Source organism: Myotis brandtii, unplaced genomic scaffold (genome assembly GCF_000412655.1).
Source record: "Myotis brandtii unplaced genomic scaffold, ASM41265v1 scaffold569, whole genome shotgun sequence".
Lineage (NCBI taxonomy): Eukaryota > Metazoa > Chordata > Mammalia > Chiroptera > Vespertilionidae > Myotis > Myotis brandtii.
Genome location: NW_005370127.1, coordinates 390629 through 415686, shown reverse-complemented (window position 1 = coordinate 415686; position 25058 = coordinate 390629). Strand labels below are relative to the sequence as shown.

At 44.2% G+C, this 25058-nt stretch overlaps 1 protein-coding gene across 1 annotated transcript in view; it reads right to left on the bottom strand.

Moving 5' to 3' along the window:
• Positions 1–22554: 22554 nt before the first annotated feature.
• LOC106728218 (zinc finger protein 709-like) overlaps positions 22555–25058 on the bottom strand; it is a 17064-nt gene continuing 14560 nt past the window's right edge. The window contains exons 3-4 of the mRNA XM_014549725.1: positions 22820–22942; positions 22555–22635 (exon numbers count right to left, since the gene is read on the bottom strand). Of these exons, the coding sequence (XP_014405211.1) occupies positions 22555–22635; positions 22820–22942 (204 nt within the window). The remainder of the gene's footprint in view (positions 22636–22819; positions 22943–25058) is intronic.

Genomic DNA, 25058 nt, shown 5'->3' with positions numbered 1-25058 from the left:
TGGTTGGCAGTTAATTTGTATATCTCACTGATTAGCCAATGGGAAGGGTAGCGGCCGTACGGCTAATTACCATGTTTCTCTTTTATTAGATAGGATTAGATTATATTAGATATCACTCACCATAATGTACACTTTAAATAATCTTACAATTTTATATGCCAATTATACCTCAATAAAGCTGGGGGTGGGGAAGAGGGAAAAATAACCATCATGTTGGATACTGAATCTGGTCTTGGGAAGGGCAGAAAGAAGGGCAGGAGCTGGGTGAGTCTAGGGTACCATCTGGGAAGGAAGGTTCTGGAAGTAGGGAGGGGCTGATGAACTTGGAGAAGAGGGAAGGAGTGGTGTGATGGTGGTGGCCTGAAGGGGCAGGAGAGGCAAAGCTGTGGAGGCTGTAATCAGAGGGGAAATTCAGAATTTGAGATCTTAGACGTGGACAGGTTCTGTGTAGAAACGTGGTCTAAAGTGTGGACTTAATGACAAAAGGGGTTGAAGATGATGACAGTTCTAGGAGCTGAGGATATCGAGGTCAGGGTGTTAGAATAGTGTGGATTTTGAAGTTGAGGTAGGCATGATAGGGATGTGATGGAAAGAAAAACTGTGAGGGAAATGCAGAAATTGTAGAGGAAAGTGGGGGCATGTTCTGCATGGAGCTCCCTAGTATGAATGGATGTGTAAAGTTTGTTCCAAGAGGGCGAGACCGAGGCCTGGAATCGACAGTGGAGAACAGCTTCTTTTCTCCAACCTGTATACACAGACACTCCGAGCCCCGCCCTCACCCCCCCCCCCACGTCCAGGGGAGGGATGGAGAATCACCGTAGAGCTCCAATATTAGTACCATTATTGTAACTATTTTTATACACAGTTTCTATCATGACTGCTTTCGTATACCCCAGCATTTACTTGAGAAGGGTGCCAGCTTAAGGATAAAGTGGTTAAAGATAAAAGAGGGGATTCCAAAAGAAACCAAAAACAGTAACTCAAAAGATATATGAACCCTTATGTTCATAGCAGCATTATTTGCAATAACCAAGACATAAAAACAACCTAAGTGTCCATTGATGGATGAATGGATAAAGAAGTTGTGAACATTATTCATCTATAAAAAAGAGGAAACCCTACCATTTGTGACAACATGGATGGACCTTGAAGCCATTATGCTAAGTGAAGAAGTCAGATAGAGAAAGATAAATACTGTATGATTTCACTTATATGTGAAATCTAAAAAAACTTGCAAAACACCAAAAACCAAACTCATAGAAAAAGAGATCAGATTTATGGTTCCAGAGGCAGGGGGTAGGGGAGGAGGAATTGGAGGCAGGTAGTCAAAAATACAAACTTCCAGTTATAAGATAAATGAATAATAGGGATGTAATGTAAATCATGGTTTATAATACATGGGAAAGTTGTTAAGAAAGTAAATCCTACCCTAGTTGGTTTGGCTCTGTGGATAGAGCATCAGCCAGTGGACTGAAGAGTCCTGGGTTCAATTCCAGTCAAGGGCACATGCCTGGGTTGCAGGCTCGATCCCCAGTAGGGGGCATGCAGGAAGCAGCCGATCAATGGCTCTCTCTCATCATTGATGTTTCTATCTCTCTCTCCCTCTCCTTTCCTCTCTGAAATCAAATATATATATATATATCTCCTATCTAATAAAGAGGTAATATGCGAATTGACCACCACTCCAACACATAAGATGGCCGCCCCCATGTGGACACAAGATGGCCAGTAGGAGAGGGCAGTTGGGAGGGACCAGGCCTGAAAAGGAGGGCAGTTAGGGGAAACCAGGCCTGCAGGGGAGGGCAGTTGGGGGCGATCAGGCCAGCAGGGGAACAGTTAGGCATCGATCAGGCTGGCAGGGGAGTGGTTAGGGGGTGATTCGGCTGGCAGGCAGGTGAGTGGTTGGGAGCCAGCAGTCTTGGATTGTGAGAGGGATCCCAGATTGGAGAGGGTACAGGCTGGGCTGAGGGACACCCCCCCCACACACAAATTTCGTGCACTGGGCCTCTAGTCATATATATATATATGTAAGTCCTAAGAGCTCTCATCCCAAGGATACATTTTTTCCTTTATTTCTTGTCTTCTTTCTTTTATCTTCATTGTGTTTATCTGAGAAGATAAATGCTAGCTGGATCTATTGTGGTAATCATTTCACAATATAAGTGAATCAAACCATTATGCTGTATGCCGTAAACCTATACAGCAATGTATGTCGATTGTTTCTCAATAAACTGGAAACAAAGCGAGGGGATCCCAGGGTCACTAACACACAGTTTCCCCACTCAGGCAGCTGGAGTCTTCCTGGACCTTTCTGATGGGGACACTGATGCCCACAGCGCAGGGGACTAAGGGCATGGATGTGCGCCTGTCACAGGTGATTAACGTTCTCTGCATTTCCCGGAGTCCCTGCATCCCGCCCCCACGGACTGGCGCGTGGGTTCTATTTGCTTTTCCTTTCCCACTTCTTGCTGTCCGGCCAGTCTGGAGTTAGTGCAGAGAATATATTTATGTTGGTAAAATGAAAAACATTGCATTCATGGTAGATACACTCCAGAAAAAGGGTCCCCTTCCAATGCTAAACACCGGGGATTCGTTTATTGTCTGCCTTTTGGGATTATCAAAGCGGGGTTTCTTCCCTTTAGGTTAGCTGATTTTGAGTCTTTTAAATTTATGTCAGTCCACAAGGTAGATTAACTTTAATTTGCCTTTGACCACTTGTCCCTACGCTGCCTCCTTCTCATCTGAATGGCGCCGTGTCCAGGGGAGAACAGAGTGTAGTGATGCAGCCCGCGTGTGAATCATTGGAGCTGCAGCAGCCCCTGTGGCCCTCCGGGCGGCCTGTTGGCTGCACCTCACCCTGCCTCTCTCAGAACTGAAATCCCTCAGTAGGGCGGGCGTTATGTGGCACCGGTCCCTGAGATAACACAAGAACGTCCCCTCTGTCTGCCTGCCTCCCTCCAGCCTCGCTCCCTCTACATCTGCCTGAGACGCCTCAGTGCCATCAGAGTAAAGCCCACACTCCTCCAAAGCACATCTGAGGTTCTGGCCACTTTCCCAGTTGCCTCTTTGCTTATTTTCCTTTATTTCTTGTCTTCTTTCTTTTATCTTCATTGTGTTTATTTGCTTATTTACTGGTCGTTTTCCCCACCAGACTGTCATGTACGCTTCTGGGAGGTCAGGACTGTGTCTTAGTCACTGTTTTTCATCCGATAGGTGCATAATTAATTAATAAATCGAAAGCAGTGCAGGGGCCATTAAAAACATCTGCCCAGAAAAACTCGCTGAAAAGGCTTGTGCTGCTTGTTAGTTGCCTTTGCAGAATCGTGAATGGTCACTTTATGGCACGAGCTACTCATGTGTTTGGCGACACTCATTTTTAGCTAAAAGTCAGAACTCCTGGGTTGACAGAGGATTTTTGCCTTGCTCCCAGGTAGAAGAAGTCATCTGAGAAATGTCATTTGGATTCTGACTATTGGAGAACTTTAATGATGTTCAGGGAGAGTGACATGGGGAATGAAGTATTAGAACTAGTGCAGGAAACCCAGGACCGATGATCACAGATTATACCATCAAAGGACAGTTGGCATCCAAACCAACCTTTTGTTGAAGTTACTTTGTGAATTCCTAATTCCTCTGATAAGACACCAAGACTTGCCGAGGACTGTCTTCCATCTTTGGACCCTTCGAACGTTCTGTATGGTGTGTTGAACATGGTAGGTCCTTGGTTAATGCCTATTGAATGATTGAATAGGGATTAAGTTAGTTATCTCCTTGGTGTTGCACATGATTGCTCAAGGGAAGGGAGACAGAATATTCAAGAACTTCTAGACACTGTTCACAACAGAGCAATGACCACCTGCCCCATTCATTGGAATTTGTCCTGGGTTTCCCCCAGAGAACAGCTCACCCAATTAACAGTTTATTCAAAATAACTATAACTTTAACGCATCCTGCCTTGGAATAGCTAAGGCAAATGGGCCACACTGATAATTTTCAAGTCTCCCCTTTAATGGGCTTTTATGCTTTTCTCCATCCATATGCATCCAGATACCTTTTCCTGTCAATTGTGAGAAATTCCTTTAAAGAACAGGGACTGTGAAAATAGACAGGAAAGCTAATTGAATTCTCTTTGCTGAAAGTAATAAAAATAGGAATGGAGAGAAATGAAGATGAGGCATTCTGAAGGGTCATTAGGTCTGCCTCTCTTTATCATTACTGAGTAGCTAGTGCATGTCAACCTGAGGTGGGCACAGTAAGTGGGTAGGATCCCTGCACAGCAAGTTAATCCATATGCAAACACAGTGACCCCAATTGCTTTGCAATAGAGAGCCACACGGCCTGTACCCTTAAAATACATCATTTGGGCAGCTGCCAGCTGGCTGATTTATCCCAGCTGGCCAGAAACAGCCCTGAGATCATCAGTGCTTTTGTTAATTGAGAGAGAGGGGCAGAGGAATCAAGATATTCCTGGGCACCAGGCATTCATTAGCCACCTGGTCTCCCTAAATTATGATCTGGCCATAATTTTTCCAGTGCATCAACTGAAATTTTAATACTTGGAATGTATTAATAACTCGGAACATGCTATTTCCTAAATAAGCAATGCTCTTCTGAACTTACCAGAGAAGGGAGCCCAGAGGACGGTTAAACAGCACAGATAAATGGTTAAATGGCTCTCTTCTCCCACAAGCAGCGTGGGGGTGACCCTGGAAGTTCTATCTACAGCAGCAAATACAACAGATGCGATGCATGAATGAACCTCTGCGTTAATGCCCCTGATTTCTATTCGTTTGCTCTATTCATGTAGTATCTTAACAGGGCCAGCTCTGGAAAAAAATGGTGAAACAGATGGTAGTAGCAGCTAACAATTCTAGAGCACGTACTCTGCACCGTGCCATGTAGATTATGCCACGAACTCCTCAGAGCAAACTCACGGGATGCTCTTAGCATTGCACAGGGACCTACACTCCCCAAGGGCAGGGACTCGGCCTGTCTTGTTCACCCTTTTACCCTCAGCACCTAGAACAGTTCCTGGCACACATTAGCTACTCGATATATCTGGTCAATGAATGAACCACTCTTCATTTTAGAGGAGGCAGCTGAGGGGTGGCAAAGTCAGTAACCTGTCCAAGTTGTTCAGCTCTAGAAAGTGACAGAGCCAGGAATCACCCCCTCATTCACACCATCCTCAAGCACGTTTTTCTGGGTTCTCAGAGCCAACAGCCTCCCATTCAGGTCTGTTCCTCTCAGTGCTCTGTTCCCCAGCGCTCTGTTATAGACTGAGTGTTGTGCTCCCCACACCCAGTTCATATATGCCGAAGCCCTGCCCCCCTCCCCCCTGCCATGTGATGATATATGAAGGTAGAGCCTTTGGGAGGCAATCAGGTTTAGATGAGATTGTAAGGGTGGGGCTCCCATCATGGGATTCGTGTTCTTATAAAAGTGGATCTCAGAGAGACCAGACCTCTCTCCACCATGTGAGGACACAGTGAGACAGGGGCCATCTGCAAGCCATGAAGTAGGTCTTATCAGGAGTCAAATCTGGGAACAGCTTCCAGAACTAGGAAAAGTAAACGTCTGTTGTTTAAGCCGTCAGTTTGTGCTATTTTGCGATGGCAGTTCAAGCACACTCAGACAACCCTGGAGGCACACTCATCCACATTTACCTACCCTGTGTCCCATTCATGTAGCTCCGCTTTCTACCGTTCAGCAGCAACTGGTGATGTGATTGGCTTCCTCCTCCCCTTTCCGCACCCCGAAAGCCCTCCAACATCTGTTAGCACCTCAGAGTTTACAAAGAGAGTTCACATACGTGATTTCACATGATCCTCAAAGCCAGCTTGTGAAAAGGCAGGGCAGTCATTACTATCCTCATTTCACAGATAAATAAATTGAGGGTTGGCAAGGTCAAGTGACTTACCATGGCCACACAGCAAGGACTAGGACTCAGCTCTCTGACTCCCTACCCAGGGCCCTTCCCTCAGTACCACATTGTGGATAATGTCATAATGTGCCAGTCATTCAGGAGCAGGTCACCTTGTAACTGGAGGCTGGTGGAGAGGCGGGATGTCAACTTAAATGAATGACTCACGTACAGCGGCATTTTTGGCAGGTGAGCCCAGAGGTTTTGGAGGACCTCAAGGGACTCTGAGTTGGCAGGTGTCTATCTTTCCTACACCTAAGCCCGGGGCAGGATTATTTTTCTGAAAATCTTCAAAGAGCTGGCAAATAAGTGCACTTGTGTAATCCTCGACCGAGTTGATCTTCAAGCCCCGATCATTCTAAAAAGTGTCACCTGCATCTGCCCCTTCTGACTATTCCTGCTCCACCTGCCACAATACCTCAGAGCCTCACCTGTCCTGTCTAGACTATTTCTGAGTCTCCTAACTGGACCTCTGCTACTCCTCTACCCTGACCAGGCCACCGTCCATGTTGGGGCCAATGTGATCTGTCTGAATAACATATCCAGTGACCCCCAACCTCCTGCCTTGAAAACCCGCATTTGAAGAGCTTTAGGGAGGTGAATGTGGCAGACATAAAAAGGAAAAATAACCAAAAAACAAAAACAAAAAACTCCCCAGAAAAACAAAAAAACTTTCTTTGGGAGGGCAGACTTGAAAATTTGTTTTACTCTTTTAAAAAACTTTACTTGAATTCACAGGGAGAGGACAATGGAAGCTTTGTGTTTTGTATCATCCAGACCTCACCCTTTGCAACTTTCCCTTTGTCTCGTTCATTTGTGTCGTAATAAAACTGTAATTGCAAGTATAGAAAAAACAAACGAACTATCAAAACAACTACTTTTTACTCTCTTTAGAAAGTAATCTCCTTGAGAGCAGAATTTTATCTATTTATGACACAAAGTTGTTAGACATCTAAATACTAAGTAATATGTGAAAGAACAGCCACACCTGATATTCATTCTACCAGGGACTTGGGTATTTGTATATCATAAAATTAAAAACAGAATCTATTTGCATTGACTTTATTTTTTAAAGAATATACCAATAATTGACTCCAAGGAAATAATCCAAAAGAAGGGGGAAAAGTCAATAAAAGTAAAGATTAGTCATTGTGGACTAATTTATAATAAAGAAAAACTAGGAACTATTTAAGAGTGAGTAGTTAAGTAAATTATGTTGTGTCAATTTGATGGACTAACATATAGTTGCTAACAATTATAATCATACACACTGTGTAGCAACAGAAAATGCTTATGGTATAATGTTAAGCACCCAAAGTGGAATAGCAAATTGCATAGATACTTGATTACAACTCTAAAAATCATGTTTACATGTGGGCAAGGACTAGCAGGAAGCAAGAAAAGGAAAACAGATGATTAGTTCTGCTGATAGGATTGTAAGGGATTTCTCTTCTTTCTGAATTTCTGTTGTGTTTTTCATGTTGTTTGTGCAGCTTAAAAGGATGCCATTCAACCCTTTTGGGGACCATTTTCAAGACTGTCAGTCCCAGGAAGGCACATCAACAGCAAGGACGGCAGCTCCTGACGACACCTCACTGCGGTCTCTCCTGGGCGCCTGGCTCTGCTGGTGGGAATACTCTGATCCAAACTGAGAACAGCTGTTTGCACAGTTGTTACCAAATAGAACGTTGCTGTGGAAACCCAACCACTGGATGAATATTTATACGTAAATGTGATCCACAGCCATTTACCACAAGGAAAGCAAAACAATAAAAACTCAAGCACAGGCTGGGGAACGTTGGCTGGACTGTAGTAGAGGAATCACTGACTGGGGTAGACGTTTGAACTAGATGCTGTCGAGGGCCGGCTGAATCTGAGTCTCACTCAGGATCCACGTGACCTTTACACACACATGGTTGAGGCTCTTAGCTGTTCATAGCCCTCTCCTGCTCCAGGCAGAGGAGGCGTATGGTTTAAGGAACAGCACACTGGAATGAATCCATCAAATCCCAGTTCTCTCCCTGGTAGGCTTTGTGACTGTGGACGAGTCACTTCTTATCTCTCTGAACCTCAGTCTAGTCATCTGTGAAAGTGGGACATCAAAACCTAGCCCTGGACCGGCCAGCGTGGCTCAGTTGATTGAGCGTTGCCCAGTGCCCTGAAAGGTTGCCGGTTCAATTTCCCATCCACGCACATCACTGTGTTACAGGTTCAATCCCCAGTTGAGGTGTGTATGGAAGGCAGCTGATCCATGTCTCTCTCTCTCTCTCTCTCTCTCTCTCTCTCTCTCTCTCTCTTCCTTCCTCTCTGTATGCATGCCCTGCAATGAGAATAAAAACAAACAAACAAACAAACAAACAACCTATCCCTGAAGGTTGTTGAGAGGTTGGAAATGAGCAAGCACGTAGTAGGTGCTGAATTAAAGGGAAAAGGAGACACACAATGTGACAGACAGAAGCAAGCCGGAGGGTTTAACACACAGAAGCACAGGAAAAATTAGGTGGTTTTATTTTATTTATTTTTATTATTTATTTATTTATTTTTCAATTACAGTTGGCATTAGTTTCAACCAGAGATTTAAAGGAGCATATTGAGTACATGAGAAATAGAAAACTGCTGATAACATTGGGCAACATAGAGGAAAGCTGGGCTACGGCCAATTTACAGGTGCGAAAATACTGTTTCTCCAGGGAGCAGCTGTAACAAAAAAACGTGAGCAATTAAGAGGCTCCTAACTTTTTATTTAATTGCCAAACATCAAATGCATAATCTGAGAACCACCACAGGCACCTGCTCTACCTGCTCTTTCTTATTCAAGATCCTGTCGGTGGGACCCAGACCAGCCTTTCATGCTGCCGTTCAAAAGGAAGTTTCCCTAAGGAGCTGGGCCCCAGATTCATGCCAGCCACATGCATCGTATCAACTAATTTCTGTTTTAAGTCCTCAGCAGTTCTCTTGGGACCAGGATTTCAACTGACATCAAAATTCAGTATTAATTCAAAGACCATTTTCATAGTTATATAAGAATTAAAAAAAATTTTTTTAGAGAGAGAGAGAAAGTGAGAGAGAGAGACATCAATTTGTGATTGAACCTGCAACCTTGGCATATCGGGATGATGCTCTGACCAATTGAGCTACCCAGCCAGGGACAGTTATACAATAATTTAATAAATTAAAACCGAAAAAAATTTGGACTTTTGCAATGCAACATTAAGTTTTTCTTTTCTCACCCCTGCCTTCACTTTGCTTAGGGAAGTAAAAACGTTGAAAGAAAAAGTAGTATTTATTTTGTATAAAACTGTTAAAGCAAGAAACCATTTCAATTTCTCAAAAGTACATTCTGAACACACAAGAAACTTCTAATATTTTAGGAATGTGGAAACTAAACTAATGGGCATGTCGTATGAAAAGATTAAATACAGTGTATGGTAAATTCAGAGTCAACACAAAACCCGCTGGGCATTTACGGCATCTGAAGATTGATTTTATGAAGCCTCCTGAGCCAAGTTTTGTGCTGAGGCCAGGCTGCGGAAGGGGCTGGACAGAGCCTCTATTCACAGCACTGGGGGATTTGTGTGGAAAGAGTACAGATTTTTCTGACAACCTTGTCTTTCAATCCAGATGAATGAAACACTATTGTTTGGTCATGAGGAAATTTAATAAAAAAGGTTGTCACCAAAGTTGTTTCTCATTGGGTGCAAGTGTGTGGAAATGACAGTCTTTAAATTTTGCTTGAAAAATGAAATTATATTAGACATCAAAATCAATGCCAAAATAAGGTAAACTTTGAATGAAAAAATGAGAAGTGACAGAATGCCAAGTGAAGGCTAATAACCTTTGGGCTTTGTTAGTAGATATACTCTCCTCTCCCACACTGAACCCTGACTTAGATTACTCTGAAAGGGGGTGTTTAGAGTGTACAGAACAACTGGACATTTTGTAGATGACCACTTGAGTGTCACATTATTTGATGCTACCTTACCTATATTTTCAAGTACATTGGCCACCAAGACAACATTGCTGTCCTAAAGCCATGGCCTTTCTTGGCTGGATTTAAAATGCCAAATATTGTGCTATATATGGACATATTAAGACTTCTACAGTTTCCAGGGCATCTTCTATTTGTAAATCAGTTTAAATTGACTTTATTGGGTAGACCATTGCTCTATCACTCACTGAGCTGCAAGAATCAACATAGAGCCCTAGCTTGTTTGGTTCAGCGGAAAGAGTGTCGGCCTGCAGACTGAAGGGTCCTGGGCTTGATTCCGGTCAAGGGTACATGCCCGGGTTGTGGGCTTGATCCCCTGTAGGGGGCATGTGGGAGGCAGCCCATCAATGATTCTCTTTCATCATTGATGTTTCTATCTCTCTCTCCCCTCTCCCTTTCTCTCTGGAATCAACAAAAAGTATATATATATATATAAAATCAACATGGAACCCAAGGATGCTAAGGCTCTCAAAATATCTGGCTCAACAGTTACCAATCAAGGGGGGAAAGAATTTATTTATCCATCTACTTCAAGGGCAGATGGTTTTAGCAGAAAGTACAATGGATTTGTAGTTAATAGGTCTGGGTTTGAATTCAAGCTGAAAGAGAGTGAGATTTGGAATTTGGGATGTGGGTCTTGGATGGAACAATGTTACCGACTGTGAAAAACTCATCTCTCAGAGCCTCAGTTTACTTCTGAGAAATGGGCCTACTAATAACATTATCCTCACAAGAGTGTCAGGAGGGTTCCATGGGATAAGATTTATTTAAAAGTGTGTTGTATCTTATAAAGCACTGTATTAATTTAGCCATTCTTCTTACTAATTGTGGGACCTTGGACAAACATCTCACCTTTCCTGATCTTGGTTTCCTTCTTTGTAAAACGGGGAGAGTAATGGCAACCTATCCACTCCATAAAGGTACCTTAAAGCTCAAAATGAAATGATGTGAAAAAACTGGATAGACAGAAAAATACTTTATTATTTTGCCAACTTATAAAAATTAATTTAAAAGATTCAAGTGAAAGTTCTCGAGTGTTATCCACTTTGGAATGATTTGATGATTTCTATTCCTATTGTTACTATTTGTTTCGTTCAATCTATAGGTGATTTCCAAGAGTCTAATAATCCCTTAAGTAGTCAATGGCATAATTAGAATTTGGTGGTTTAAGAAAATAATGTTCTCATGTTAGCAAATGGTATTGTTTTCAACTACTTCACAGGACACCCCTCTGGTGAAAGTTGGCCCATCATTGTACCTGCCTTTCTCCTTTTGTAGTTGCTCACGCCCCTGTTTTCTAGTCTCTCTATTGTCTGCTTCAGCAGTGTACAGCTGGCACATGTTGGGCTGGAGCCAACCCTAACTCCCTCAGTGCTCTTTTCACCCTTTGAGATTCAGAGGGGGTGACCTCTGTGAGAAGCTAGGCATTGGTTATGCAGAATCTTTGCAGCGTGGGAGGGGAGCCTCAGAGACACCATGGAAACAGACACCTCAGAACACCTGGATGGAGAGACAGAACATAAGAAATTGTAAAATGTGCCTGTTTGAAGAAAGTCCTCTTCTTGCTGTGCAGCGACGTTGCAGCTTTTGAGTTCTTTTATGAACTTTCGATGCTTTTTAGAACCAATGTATGATAATGTTCTTAGAAGAGCCAACATATCTTGAAAGTTTTTGTCATTGCCTTTATTCAAGGATGGTTGGCTCAGCCTCGATGAATCTATAACATTTTCTTTAGAGAGAAGCCCAAAGACAGACACTGTTGACATTCTCTTTGCAATTTCAAATAAAACATTCTTTAGTGAAAGGCAGTCTCGTTCCGATTCCAAGATCTATCAGTGCTGGCTCCCAAGCTGGTCTTTGCATTTGACAGAGGATGTGAAGTACAAGCATCCGTACTCTTCTACATCCCTGCAAAGTCCTTCCTTAGCTCGTCCCTACTTAGTCAAACAGGGCTTTTTCTTTCCTAGGAGATCATGACTTACAAAGAATAACTGGGAGGTCAAAGGGCCATAGGAGCTGGGTGACAATTCCAAGGACTGACCTATTTTCTACATTTCTGTATGGGAAGTACCCAAATGAAAAACAGAAAATGGTCAATTTAGTTAAAATTTGAGAATGTGTAGCAGTGCAATGGACTAAGTCTTTCTGAAAAGTAAAGTAAGAGCCAGAACGGCAAATAATAAAACTTGTTAGAAGCTACCCAATAAGTGAGCAAGGGTTTGGCGCGTATTTGTGTGTGTGCATGTATTTGTGTGTGTGCGTGTGCATATTGCCATTGTCAGTAACAGACAAGGGGCAGAATAGCATAGTGTTTAGGAGGAGAGGCGGTCTTGGCCTAAATTTATAGCCCCCAAAGTTACTTAACTCCTTGAGGCTTAGTTTTTTTTTCATCTGCAAGTAGGAAAAATGATAGTATCTACCTCACAGTTTGCCATGAAGACTACATAAGACAGAAGGCATGTAAAATGCAGCTGCTTCCTGGCCCAGAGCAAGCCCTCAGTAAGTACATGTGTTGTCTGTGAATGTAAGTACTGTAAAGAGAAAATGAGCAGTCATCCAGTGTGTTGTGGGTTTAGAGACTGGGTTTTCTGCCTCCAAACCATCAGAAAAGGGAAACATGTGCCCTTTGGTTCTAAACTTTTTTCTTGTATTTTTTTTTGGGGGGGAGGGGTCAATTTCTTTCCCATGTTTTCATGTTTTGGGATATCTTTTGAATGGCTGTTCATCTTTCCTCTTTTATTTCCCATTTAATAAATTCTAATTTCTGGTAGTTTTTCACAACATTGTCTTCTTTTATTATGCTATTATATTTTTTGTTCTCAAATGGTTCTTTTTAAAAAATTATATTTTTATTGATTTCAGAGAGGAAGGGATAGGAAGAGATAGAAACATCAATGATGAGAGAGAATCATTGATCAGCTGCCTCCTGTACAACCCTTACTGGGGATTGAGCCCGCAACCCAGGCATGTGCTCTTGACTGGAATTGAACCATGATCTCCTGGTTCATAGGTCGATGCTCAACCACTGGACCACACCAGCTGGGCTCAAATGGTTCTTAAAAATAGTATTTTATTCTAGTTTCATTAATGTAATATCTTCTGTTATATATGTGAAGCTTTTAATTATATTTAAAAAGAAGTGTTCTTCTATTCCCTGCATTGTCTCTATTTCTTCCATGTTTCCCTGTCCTCTGTGTTGGTTTTGCTCTTTCTTTTCCTGCAGTGGTTTTCCTCACTTGTCTGGGATCCTTGGTGGTCATTGACACTTAAGTGTGAGGCCCTAACATCTCTGTGTGCATGGGCAGGATTAGGAATGGTGAAGTCAACAGATGGGGGCTTGGCTCTATGTTGGGGACACCCAAATGTCTTTATCTGTGTCTCTCCTTCGGGCCGTATTAGTTTTCTCAAAGTGGAATTCTCCATATACTCTTGTTTTAAGGGTTGAACTTTAGTTTCAGCATTTGTGAGCAAGAAGGGAAGGGGGCAGGAGGTTCTAACCTTTAGCCCACAGTATTTTCTTTAATTCTCCTTGCCTTAGAAGCACCTCATCTTGTCCTCACCTGTGCCTCAGCTCCAGCTTTAGCATCTGGCTTATTGATCCTTCAAGAATAAACTTTATCTTCACTCTGGAAAGGTTGAGGCTGTCGCGTGGCTATATGGATGGAGCAGGCACCTGGGCACGAACTGCTTCTTTATAGACTCTCAATCAGTCCTCCCTCTGCAGCCCTACTGTGTACCTCTGCCTTCAGGGGGACCTAGTATTTTCAAGTTTGAAGCCTTTCTGGAGTCCTGGGGCACAAACTGGTGTCTTCCCCTGCAGGCACTTAGACCCAGCTGTTGTTTGTTGCCTCTCTCATATACCAATAGTTTCCATGTCATAAAATGTTATTGAGATTTCTCATCTGTTGTTCTCAGCTTCCCCCCCACCCCCTAAATTGCTTTGGTATATTTTTAGCTCTTGAATTCTTTTGCTGTAATTTCATTAGGTTTAGGAGGAAGTAGAGACAAACACCTGTGTTTATTAAATCAGAAATCCATCCATGGAATTTTAACAATATAAAGGCATCCAGGCCCTATAGCTAAAGATTCACATTCAGGAACCTGGGTGGGATCTGGGCTTTCCTACATTTCAAGGGTTCTTAGTAAGGTGATGGGGTGAGCCAGACTTCCTGGCCCATGGAGGCCCAGTGGAGTGTGGCTTTGAACACTTTTCTCAAGCACAGCTGACTTCTCTCCTTCTTGCACAGCAGTGGGAAATGGCTGAGTGTGGAGAGCATTCATTGGCTGTTTTCTATGTCCCTAGAACTGTGTTAAAGATTCTTTCGGTTGCAGGTGACGGAATCAAGCTTCTCTGGCAGGGCATCTTTGCCCAATGTCAATAGAGTGGAAAAAGCAGAGACTCGAGTGCCATTCAGTGCCACCCCCCACCCAGATCTTCTACCAATTCTTTTCGCTGCGTGCTGGCGTCATTCTTCACGAGGCTAGACCACTTCATTGTCAGTTTTGCCTTACATCTTTCCAGATTCTAGTCTAGAGTGGAAGGGTCTCTCCCTCCAACCCCACTTTCCCTGTCCAGTCAAGTATGAACAGTGCTGGAGAAGGCCCACGGTGGCTAGCCTGGGCCAGGTTTTCACCTCCTGGTTAATCATGATAGCGAGGTGGGTTATTGCGAAATGATAGTGGCCTCAGACCTTATAGCAAAGAGGGAGGGATAGTTTTCCTAAGAGAGGAGGGAGAGAGTGTTGTTCTTAGAAAAAGGGAGGGGTCCTGGGTAAAGGGAAAATTAGATCCATTACAGTTCACTCCCTTGGCTATTCAGTACTTGGGCATGAGTGTGTGAGCAGGCGCGCGCGCGCGCGCACACACACACACACACACACACACACACACACACATGTGCACAGCTTCTCTCGCTCCTTCTGAGACATTTTCAAAACCTCTCATCAAATATAATGCAGCCATCCTGTGAAAAATCACAAACATGCGTATTTCCTCAGCATTCTGAAGAGTTCCAAAGTCATGTCCAACTCTTAGACACAATTTTGCATCTTTGGTGACATCCATTCCTTTTCATCAGTTCCAGATGCAGCTTCTTATGATCCTACAACTTTTAGCCCAGCGGTTCTCAACCTGTGGGTTGCGACCCCTTTGGGGGTCGAACGACGCTTTCACAGGGGTCGCCTAAGACCATTGGAAAACACATATATAATTACATATTGTTTTTGTGATTAATCACTATGCTTTAATTATGTTCAACTTGTAACAATGAAAATACATCCTGCATTTCAGATATTTACATTACGATTCATAACAGTAGCAAAATTACAGTTATGAAGTAGCAACGAAAATAATTTTATGGTTGGAGGTCACCACAACATGAGGAACTGTATTAAAGGGTTGAGTCATTAGGAAGGTTGAGAACCACTGTTTTAGCCAATATGAACAGTCAACTCACCCAAGTCCCTGAAGCTCTGGTCTCAGTGGGCCGAGTCCCCAGACATGGCAGGTGATCATTTATCATATAGTTTAACTGGTTCTTACTGAAGGTTGCTATCAGAATGAAGGGATCTTGACTGCCTTCTATGTGTTATTTTGGTCATCTGTTGCTGCACAACAAGCCACTTCAAAATAGTGGTTAAGACAATAGCAATAATTTATTTTGCTCTTGAGTCTGGGGTTGACTGGGCTCAGCTAGGTAGTTCTCACTCGTGTCTCAGACAGCAGCTGGGGCTGGGGTCTGCTCAAAGGCTTCTTTATCCCATGAAGAGTTGTCCGGGTTGGAAAGTCTCCAATAGGTGGGGCTGAAATTTCTGGGGCTCCTCGGCAGCTCTTCCTCTTCTTGGTCTCTCCGTATGGCAGCCTCAGAGATCTCAACTTCTTACATGACAGCTGAAGGCTCTCAGAATGAGTGTCCCAAGATAAACTAGCAGAAGCTCTATCTTAATCTCAGAAACTATACAATGTCATTTCCACCACATTTCTTTTTAAAAAAAAATACATTTTTATTGATTTCAGAGAGGAAGGGAGAGAAAGAGAGAGAAAGATAGAAACATCAATGATGAGAGAGAATCATTGATTGGCCGCCTCCTGCATGCCCTACACTGGGGATCAAACCTGAAACCGGGCATGTACCCTGGCCGGGAATTGAAACTGGACCTCCTGGCTCATAGGTCGATGCTCAACCACTGAGTCACACTGGCCGGGCTCCACTACATTTCTGTTCTTCGAGACAGCCACCAAGGCCTGCCAAGTTTCAAGGGGAGGGATCAGATTCTACATCTTGATGGAAGAATTTGCAGGTATATGTTAGAACCACCATACTGAGCTTAACTCAGCCAATGCCACATTTTGGGATCTGCCACTTTAAAAATCCTACTGCCTTATACAAGATTCTTCTGGTTGCACGTGACACAAACACAATTTGAATTAGCATATAGCCAATCCACAGAAGGGCAGGGTGACTGATGCTGGGACGTCAACATCCGCCTCCTTGTTCCTTGTGAGGTGTCCCAGTGCTGTGCTTAGGACACATGCCCATCCCTGGACAATGACTGTACTTGTCGGGTGTCTACTGTGTCAGCACACCTTGGAAGAGGGGATTACCTCTTGATCACGTACTGTGGTCAAGGTCATATAAAAAAGTAGCAACTCCCGTGTGGCTGCCATTTGAAGGTGTGAGGGAAGGGCAGTTCCCTGAAAAAGGAGGTGCTTTTCCCAGAGAAGGTGGGGGTGATGAGCTGACTGAACAATAAAATCCTACTCAACTGTTACATGCATTATCTCATTTAGCTCTAGTAACACCTACCATGAGGTAAATACTATTGTTATTCCTTTCAACAAATGAAAAAACTAGGCTTAGAAATATTCAATATGATGTCCAAGGTCACTCAGCCAAGTGTGGCATAGCTTAGTCATTGCGCCCAATTCTGCCCGAATGCAAAGTCCCTGATTTTCACACTTTTCTCCCCGCCCCCCCAACCCCCAGCCCATATTCTTCAGTGCAGTCAATAAAGATGAAGGACTAGAGGGACTAAGTGGGTGAGAGGGAGCACCCAGGTGCACAGGGCCTTTAACCTCCAGGTCCCTCATTTTGCTCTTTTCTCATACCAGCCTGCCTTGCTTCCATCTGAGCTGCTGCTCCAAGTGGCCGGGGAGTGGCCTGATTGCTATTGGCTAACTGGTCCAGCTGTCTGCATCCTTCATCCCTTCATTCAGCTGCAGTGAGGTTGGGCTTTTCCCAAAGGCGTCTTATTAGGTAATGCATGGAAAAGAAACCTAAGGCAATAACAGAAATACAAGGGTTGAGGAGACAGATGTGATCAGAGTGGTGATTCCTTATCTCAGTTTCACTAAAGTTCTGTCACCAACTAGTTTGGCTGCTACCACTCACACAGCCCCAAACCTCTTGTTTCCTTTCCTGTCAATGGCTGGCAGGTTTCCCAGAGGTGTTTTCACCAGCTGGTTCATGAGGCTGGTCCCACCTCTGTGTCATTTTAGTTTCATTGGTCACAAAGGCTAAAGACCAAGACTCACTAGTGGCCACTTGATCTCTGGGGAGGGCACCATCACCCTATGATAATGGCCCTTTCTCACCTGAAGAAGATTGGCAGGCCCGTACCTTCCATGGTCCAGAATTGCATGGGATCACATTAGAAGTTCCTGAAGTTCTTCCATTTAACCCATCTGCAGGACCCAGATCACTGACATGGCCACAACCCAATAGAGGTCAAAGCTTTTGTGTGTGTGTGTGTGTGTGTGTGTGTGTGTGTGTGTGTGTGTGTGTGTCTGTGGTGGGGGGGCAGGCAGAATTCTGATTGCTTTAATTTCTCAATCTCAGAATGTCTCACACATATAGTCAGAGGAGAGGGGAACAATAAGAGATTTCTCTCTTCTGGAACTTTGTAGACCCCAATATTATATAAAACACTTCTGTTTGCACAAAACAAAACAAAACAAAAAACTAGAAGGACCCGAGGCAAGTGTTGTTTCCAAGCTTAGGGCTGGGAAGGGAATATTAAGAGCTAAAAGTAAGGTAAAGTAAATTTACAACAATTTGACAACATAGTTTTAATAAGATTTTTTTTTCTGGCACAGAAATTCATCAAATCATGGCTTGAAGCAATAGAGAGATGATAAGGAGGGAAACAAGTGTTGAGACATTAGAAGTCACTGTGGTGGGTGCCTTGAATGTTATTTATTTGTGAGAGTTGTTACACTGTTGATATTCCCAAGTGCTTTACTGACTTAAATTAAAAATGATTATTTAATGAAGTCAGTTTTTCTGTCTCCTCTTCAGAGAGCAAGCGTTGTGGCTTCCAAGTTGTTGGGGGTGGAGTAGCGTTGGATTCATGTCTCTGCAAGGCCCTCCTCTCCCACCCTTACCTGCCCCTGCTTCTCCTCTCCTCAGAGGTGGGGTCATTCTCTCCCGCACCCCCCCGCCCCCCACCACTCAGGCTGTGGCCGAAGCCAGGAGAGCTCAGCTTTTCTGCCTCAGAAGAGGAACTGCGAGGGAGCGGGATGGCAGAAGCTGGGGCCTCAGTAGGATGAATGCTTGGACACTTTGGAAACCCTGTAATTCATTCTGTATTGACTCGTTCCTTCATCCATTTACTGTGCATTTACATGCCAAGCTCCATGCTGGGGCTGAGGGTGCAGGTGAGAAGCAGGTAGCCCCGCTTCCTGTCCTCTGATGCTGATCTTCTGTCCTTGCCCTCCCAGCGGGAGCTCTGAAGGTTTGTCCCCGAGTTCAGTGCAGCCCTACTGGACTCCTGGGCAACTCATGAACAAAGTGGTAGTTCAGGTACCTGCTGAGGTGTTCCACTAGGGCAGTGGTCAGCAAACTCATTAGTCAACAGAGCCAAATATCAACAGTACAACGATTGAAATTTCTTTTGAGAGCCAAATTTTTTAAACTTAAACTATATAGGTAGGTACATTGTTATTAACTTAATTAGGGTACTCCTAAGGCTTAGGAAGAGCCACACTCAAGGGGCCAAAGAGCCGCATGTGGCTCGCGAGCCGCAGTTTGCCGACCACTGCACTAGGGAGATGTGGGGTGTATAGGAGCTTGATGTTGTCTCAGGCATTGCACTAAGTGGGTGACTGGCCCCAGCAATGCCTGGCTCTATGACATTCCTCAACTACACTATCCTGTGAGTATGGGGTCCCTGGGGTTTCTGCCAATCTGCTTTAAATGGGGATAAAATCTGACTTCTTAGCATCAATGACAGATGGTCTGCAAATCTTGGCTACTTCCAGTAACACCAAATAAGAATGATATACACTGTTGTGAAGGATTTTATATTTAGAGTTGTCAAATCCTGTCAGCTTTCTACCGCTGCAGTATCTCTCCCAGCCATCAATTCTCTCCTTCCCATCTTTACCATCTGAGTCCAATCCCTCACTATCTCCTGCCTAAGATGATTGTGTCTGCTCTCTTACTGGCTTCTCTGCCCCATTCTCTCTGTCTTTACAATCATCCCACGTAATACTGCTGGATTAATCTTCTTAAAGTATAGCTCAGACCATGTTATTTGGCTCAGAAAAATTTTGTGACTTCTTCCTGTTGTCTATTAGATTAAGAGAACACTCTTGGCCTCCTGCAAGGCAGGTCCCCACACTGTGTGGCTGCACCTTCTTCCTGAATTTTCTTCCACAGCTCACATGTACACACCCCACACTGAACATTCGAGCTTGCCCACACTCTCCTGCTTTTCTTTCTTTCTTTTTAAAAAATATGATTTTTTATTGATGTCAGAGAGGAAGGGAGAGGGAGAGAGAGATAGAAACATCAATGATGAGAGAGAATCATTGATTGGCTGCCTCCTGTATGCCCCCTAACTGGGGATCTAGCCAACAACCCTGGCATGTGCCCCTACCTCGAATGGAACAATGACCTCCTGGTTCATAAGTTGATGCTCAATCACTGAGCAACAACAACTGGGCTCTACTGCTTTTCTGTTTTCCCTTGTCCTAGTCCTCCAGCTGGAATTCTCCTTTCCATGATATTCACCTGCTGGGACCCTGGCTATCCTTCAGGATCTAAGATGGTTCCTCCTTCGTAAAGCTCTTCCTGTCCCCAGAATGGGATATCATTGTCCTCATCCTGAACCATCATGGCAAATATTTTTTTCCTCTCTTATGACAGTTGTCATAATTAGCTGTGAGTACCTTCTTTGGACTGCAAGCTCATGTGGGCTGTGACTTACACAGGCACTCAATAAAAAGGTCTCCTGATTCTGGTGAATGAGCACCTTACCCATCTGTGTATTCCTGGCAGGAAGTACACATCAGAGCGGCCTTATTATTTTGTGGGGAAAAATAAACTGAAGCTCCGTAGATGTTCTACCAGTGTGATTATAAAGGAATCTAAGTTTATACATTGCATACACATTCATTGATTATTATAGGGCGCCACATAGGAGCAGAAACCCAACTCAAAGCAGCTTAGTTAAAAAAAAAGATTATTGAAAAGACATGAATTTGCAAATTGGAAGATGAAGAAACCAGGGTAGTTTCCAGGACCCCAGGGACTGGACTCTACAGCTCTGTGTGCTGTGCAGACCTTATTTGCATCTCATTTTGTTTCTCTCTAGGAGTTGTCTTTAATATCAGGGTGGGAAGATGAGTTGTGAGGATGAAGGCATGTGGGAGGACTTATTTGGGTCATATATGATTAAATAATGTGATTAAGTGGATGACAATCTCAGTCCTACTACTTTTTTTTTTAAATCCTCACCCGAGGATTATTTTTTCCATTGATTTTTAGACAGAGTGGAAGGGAGGGAGGAGGGGGAGAGAGACAGAGAGAGAAACATTGATGTGAGAGAGACACATCGATTGGTTGCTTCCTGCTCACTTCCTGACTGGTGCCAGGGATTTAACCTGTAACCAAGGTATGTGATCTTGACCGGGTATCAAATCCTTGACCCTTTGGTCCACTGGATGATGCTCTAACCACTGAGGAAAATCTGGCCAGGGCTGTCCTACTACTTTTGACCCAAACTGTAAGTCCTACTACTTTGGACTCAAACTGTTTATAAGACAATCTCCAGAGCCCCTAATGGTGTCCTCTGGCTTCTGCAGTGGAAGGAGACCTACAAGGGCAGCCTGTTCCTTCCCTTTTCAGGTGGAGAAGAGAGTAGGAACTTCAGGAGAAACAAGTAGCAGAGAACTCAGGCTGGGGTTGGTGATGGCTAGTGATGATGGTGGAAGCAGGGAGCGGGGTAGGCAAAGGACCAAGCTACAGGGAAGGTTATAGTTCTAGACTAATTCCAGCTCTAGGCATGGAGCATTGGGAGCCAAGCCTTGTCATTAATAGGAGCAACTAGATGACTTGAAAGGGCTTAAAGAATAACTAAAAAAGCAGGTACGAGCGATACCTGAATCTGTGAGGCTATGACTGATGATATATAACATATGTCTATCAGAGGTAACCTAAATTTTTAATGTTGTGAATCTATAAATATTTAACTACTTTCAAATATTTAGCTACTGAAATTGCCTCTCCAAAAAATGAGATTTTTCTGAATATAGGGCAATTTTTCTCAAGGCACAATGTTGTCTAAGCAATTCATTTAAAAATCATTTTTGACAACTTCCCATCGATTACAAAATACAGACCATCACATGTTGAGTTCCCTTCAGATACACTGATCAGACAAAGTGTAACAAAAGCCCTGATCTGTCTTTCACCACACAGGATGTCCAAGAGCCTATTCTGGTTTCTTGACATTTACAGAGAGGATTCTTCCCTTGCTCTCCCAGTAGGAGTCATGTAAGAGTCCCCTATGGGTAAAATTGTGCCCCAATATAGAAAACATATGCACTTAGGGAATGGTTAACAACAACAACAACAACAACAACAACAACAACAACAACAACAACAACAACAACAACAACAACAACAACAACAACAACAACAACAACAACAACAACAACAACAACAACAACAACAACAACAACAACAACAACAACAACAGCAACAACAAAATAATGAGAGATAGATTATTGTGAAAGGGAGGTAAGCAAGGAAAATCTCCAAAACACTTGGCCACAGACATGTTCTCAGGCAGATTCATTCTAGGACAGAATTTTCATGGAAATGGAGACATGGAACTTAATTCCCTCTAACTCTTTCATGCCCACATATTCTTTGGAAAGCCCTTGCATAGCCCAGGGCTCAGGCTCCACAATCTGCTGTTCTCCACACACATTTGTCTCACATCCTCTGCATTTGAGGGCATTCCTTTCTCTCTCAACATCTTCTCTACCTTCAAATTTAAGGGAAAACCCTTTACACAGGCCCCAAACATAGGGGAGAGGCCTAGGTAAGCTTCCACCTGTCTCTGTTAACTCTGTTTCTATTGCCTCCATCTTTAGTATTAGGTTCTCCAGAGAACAGAATCAAAATAATATAGATATATAGATATGGAAAGGTCAAGAGGATATTTATTATAGGAATTGGCTCAGGAGAGTATGGAGGCTGAGGAGTCCTATGATCTGGCCTCTGCAGGCTGGAGGACCAGGAAAGTGGGGGTATGAGTCCAAGTCCAAAGGCCCAAGAGCCCTGATCTGAGTCCAAAGGCCTAAGGATCCAGGAGAGCCAATGTCCAATGTCTGAAGGCAAGCAGGAGAAGATGTCTCAGCACACGCAGAGGGAGCAAATCCACTCTTTCTCGGCCTTTTTTGTTGTAGTCAAGCTCTCAGATTGGGTGATGCCCACCTGCATTGGAGAAGGTGATCTTCACTCAATCTAGCAATTCAAAACGCCAATCTCTTCCAGAAACACCCCACACACACACACACACACACACACACACACACACACACACAGAAATAATGTTTTACCAGCCATCTGGGTATCCCTTAGCCCAGTCAAGTCAACACATAGAAAGTAATCATTATACCTCCTCTACCTCCACTTCTGTTCCCATCACAGACTCCTGGATTTCCAGGCTGCTCCTGTCCATCTGAAGCACTGCTGCCTGTGTTGCTTGATCAACATCATCATATACAGACTTTGGTTCTGTCTACCACCCCAGAGAGGCTCAGGGAATTAATGCCCTTTGAAGACATGGGTGCAGGTGTATTGGCAAAGGTACACTCCCGATAACATTGGCAATAGCAATATTAACAGCTAATAGCTATTGAGTGCAATGGCCTTCACACACCTCATCTTGCATTCCACAACAACCCTGAAGGTAAAGAGTATTATGTATATTTTACATTTGAGGCCACTGGATTCTGAAGCCCATGCTCTCCCCTTCACCTCACAATGAAAGGTGTTGAATCACTGTCTGAAAAAGGAGAGAGGCCTAGGATGGCCTGCCACAGAATAATAACAGTCACATGAACCAAAATCCCGGAGCTCTTGCAGGCACCAGGCCCTCTTCTGAAGGCTTTATAAGTGCGACCTCACTTCATCCTCATGGCAACACTGTGGAGTGTGGTGCTACCATTATCCCACCTATCAGTCAAGGCACAGAGGAGGGAGATGGTTTGCCTAAGGTCACACTGGAAGTGAGTGTTGGAACTGAAGTCAAGCCCTCGCCTTCTGGTGTAGACTGGATGGCCAAGGGCCAGTCCTCTGGAAATGGTGGTTCAGGATTAGGTAGAGGGATTGGCGTGGGCTCCTCCTCATGAATGGAGAACTACATCACACAGGGCAGCAGTCTCACACATTGTCCATAGAATGGGTATGAGTTTGAGGAAAAAATACAGAGATGGAAACAGATGCATTGAGGACCTGTGGCTGGGTCTTCCAAACACAGTCAGCTTCCAAGCTACATTTTGGCCTCATCTGCCTCTGTCCTAAATTGTAGGTCACAGAAATCAGCTTGCTGCTTACTCCTTCTTTTTCATGCACTGAGTCTGAAAACCCATTCTCCTCTTTCTCCTGATCCTCAAGGTCAATTTAAAATTTCCCTTCTAATCTGACAATGTTTGTTAGATGCAAACTGTATCTTTGGACTTAACAATTTCACTTTTAGGTTTTTAAACTAGAAAAAGTTAATGAGGATTCAAAGATATAAGGTCAAGGATGTTCATGACAACTTTGAACTGCCAAGAAGTGGAAACAACCTACCTGCTCATTCATAGGGGAGAGTGAAAGAAATTATGATGCCCTCACAATGGAGCAGGTTGAATAAAATGAAATTGGTATAGCACGGAAAGATATTCATGATATATGGCTAAGTGGGGGGAAAAAAGGTTGTAAATCAATATGTTGTATGAATAAATTTTCTTAAAAATCTACACTAATAAAAGAGAAACATGCAAATTGGTTGTCACTCCGCTATGCCCACCAGCCAATAAGGGTGAGTATGCAAATTAACCCAACTAAGTTGGCGATGGCCATGGAGCTGGAGCAAGCAGGAGGCTTGGGTTGTCCCCAGTGACGGAGGAAGCCAAGGTTCCCGCCTCCCTGGCCGCCGCTGAAGGAGTGGCTGGGAGCCTGGGTTGGGGGCGACCCAGACTTCCAGACTGCCCTGGCCTCCGCTCAAGGAGGGGCTGGAAAAAAAAGGAGGGGCTGGGGGCCTGGGTTGGGGGCGACCCAGGCTTCCAGCTGGCCCTGGCCTCTGCTCAAGGAGGGGCTGGAAAAAAGAAAAAGGAGGGGCTGGGAGCTTGGGTTCCCTGGGGGCGTGGCCAGCCTGAAAATGGACCTCAGCCTCTTACCCAGGCTGTTCACGCCCCGCCCTCCCAGCAGGAACCCCCACCCTGAAGGGGCTGTGGCCAGCCTGAAAATGGACCTCAGCCTCTTACCCAGGCTGTTCACGCCCCGCCCTCCCAGCAGGAACCCTCACCCCATGGGGGCATGGCCGGCCTGCAAACCACCACAGGCCCCTCTCCCAGGCTCCCATGCCCCCCAAGGGAACCCCCACCCTGATTCGGGACACCCTTCAGGGCAAACCAGCCGGCCCTCACCCGTGCACCAGGCCTCTATACTAATAAAATGGTAATATGCTAATTAGACTGGGAAACCTTCCAGGAGACCTTCCGAACATTCTTCTGGACAAAGCCATGGTGGCGGGGCTGAGGTAGAGGCGGTTAGAGGCCAAGAGGGGAGGGTAGTTGTGGGTGATCAGGCCAGGATGGGACGGCAGTTGTGGGTGATCAGGCTGGTGGGGAGGGGCATTGGGGGTGATC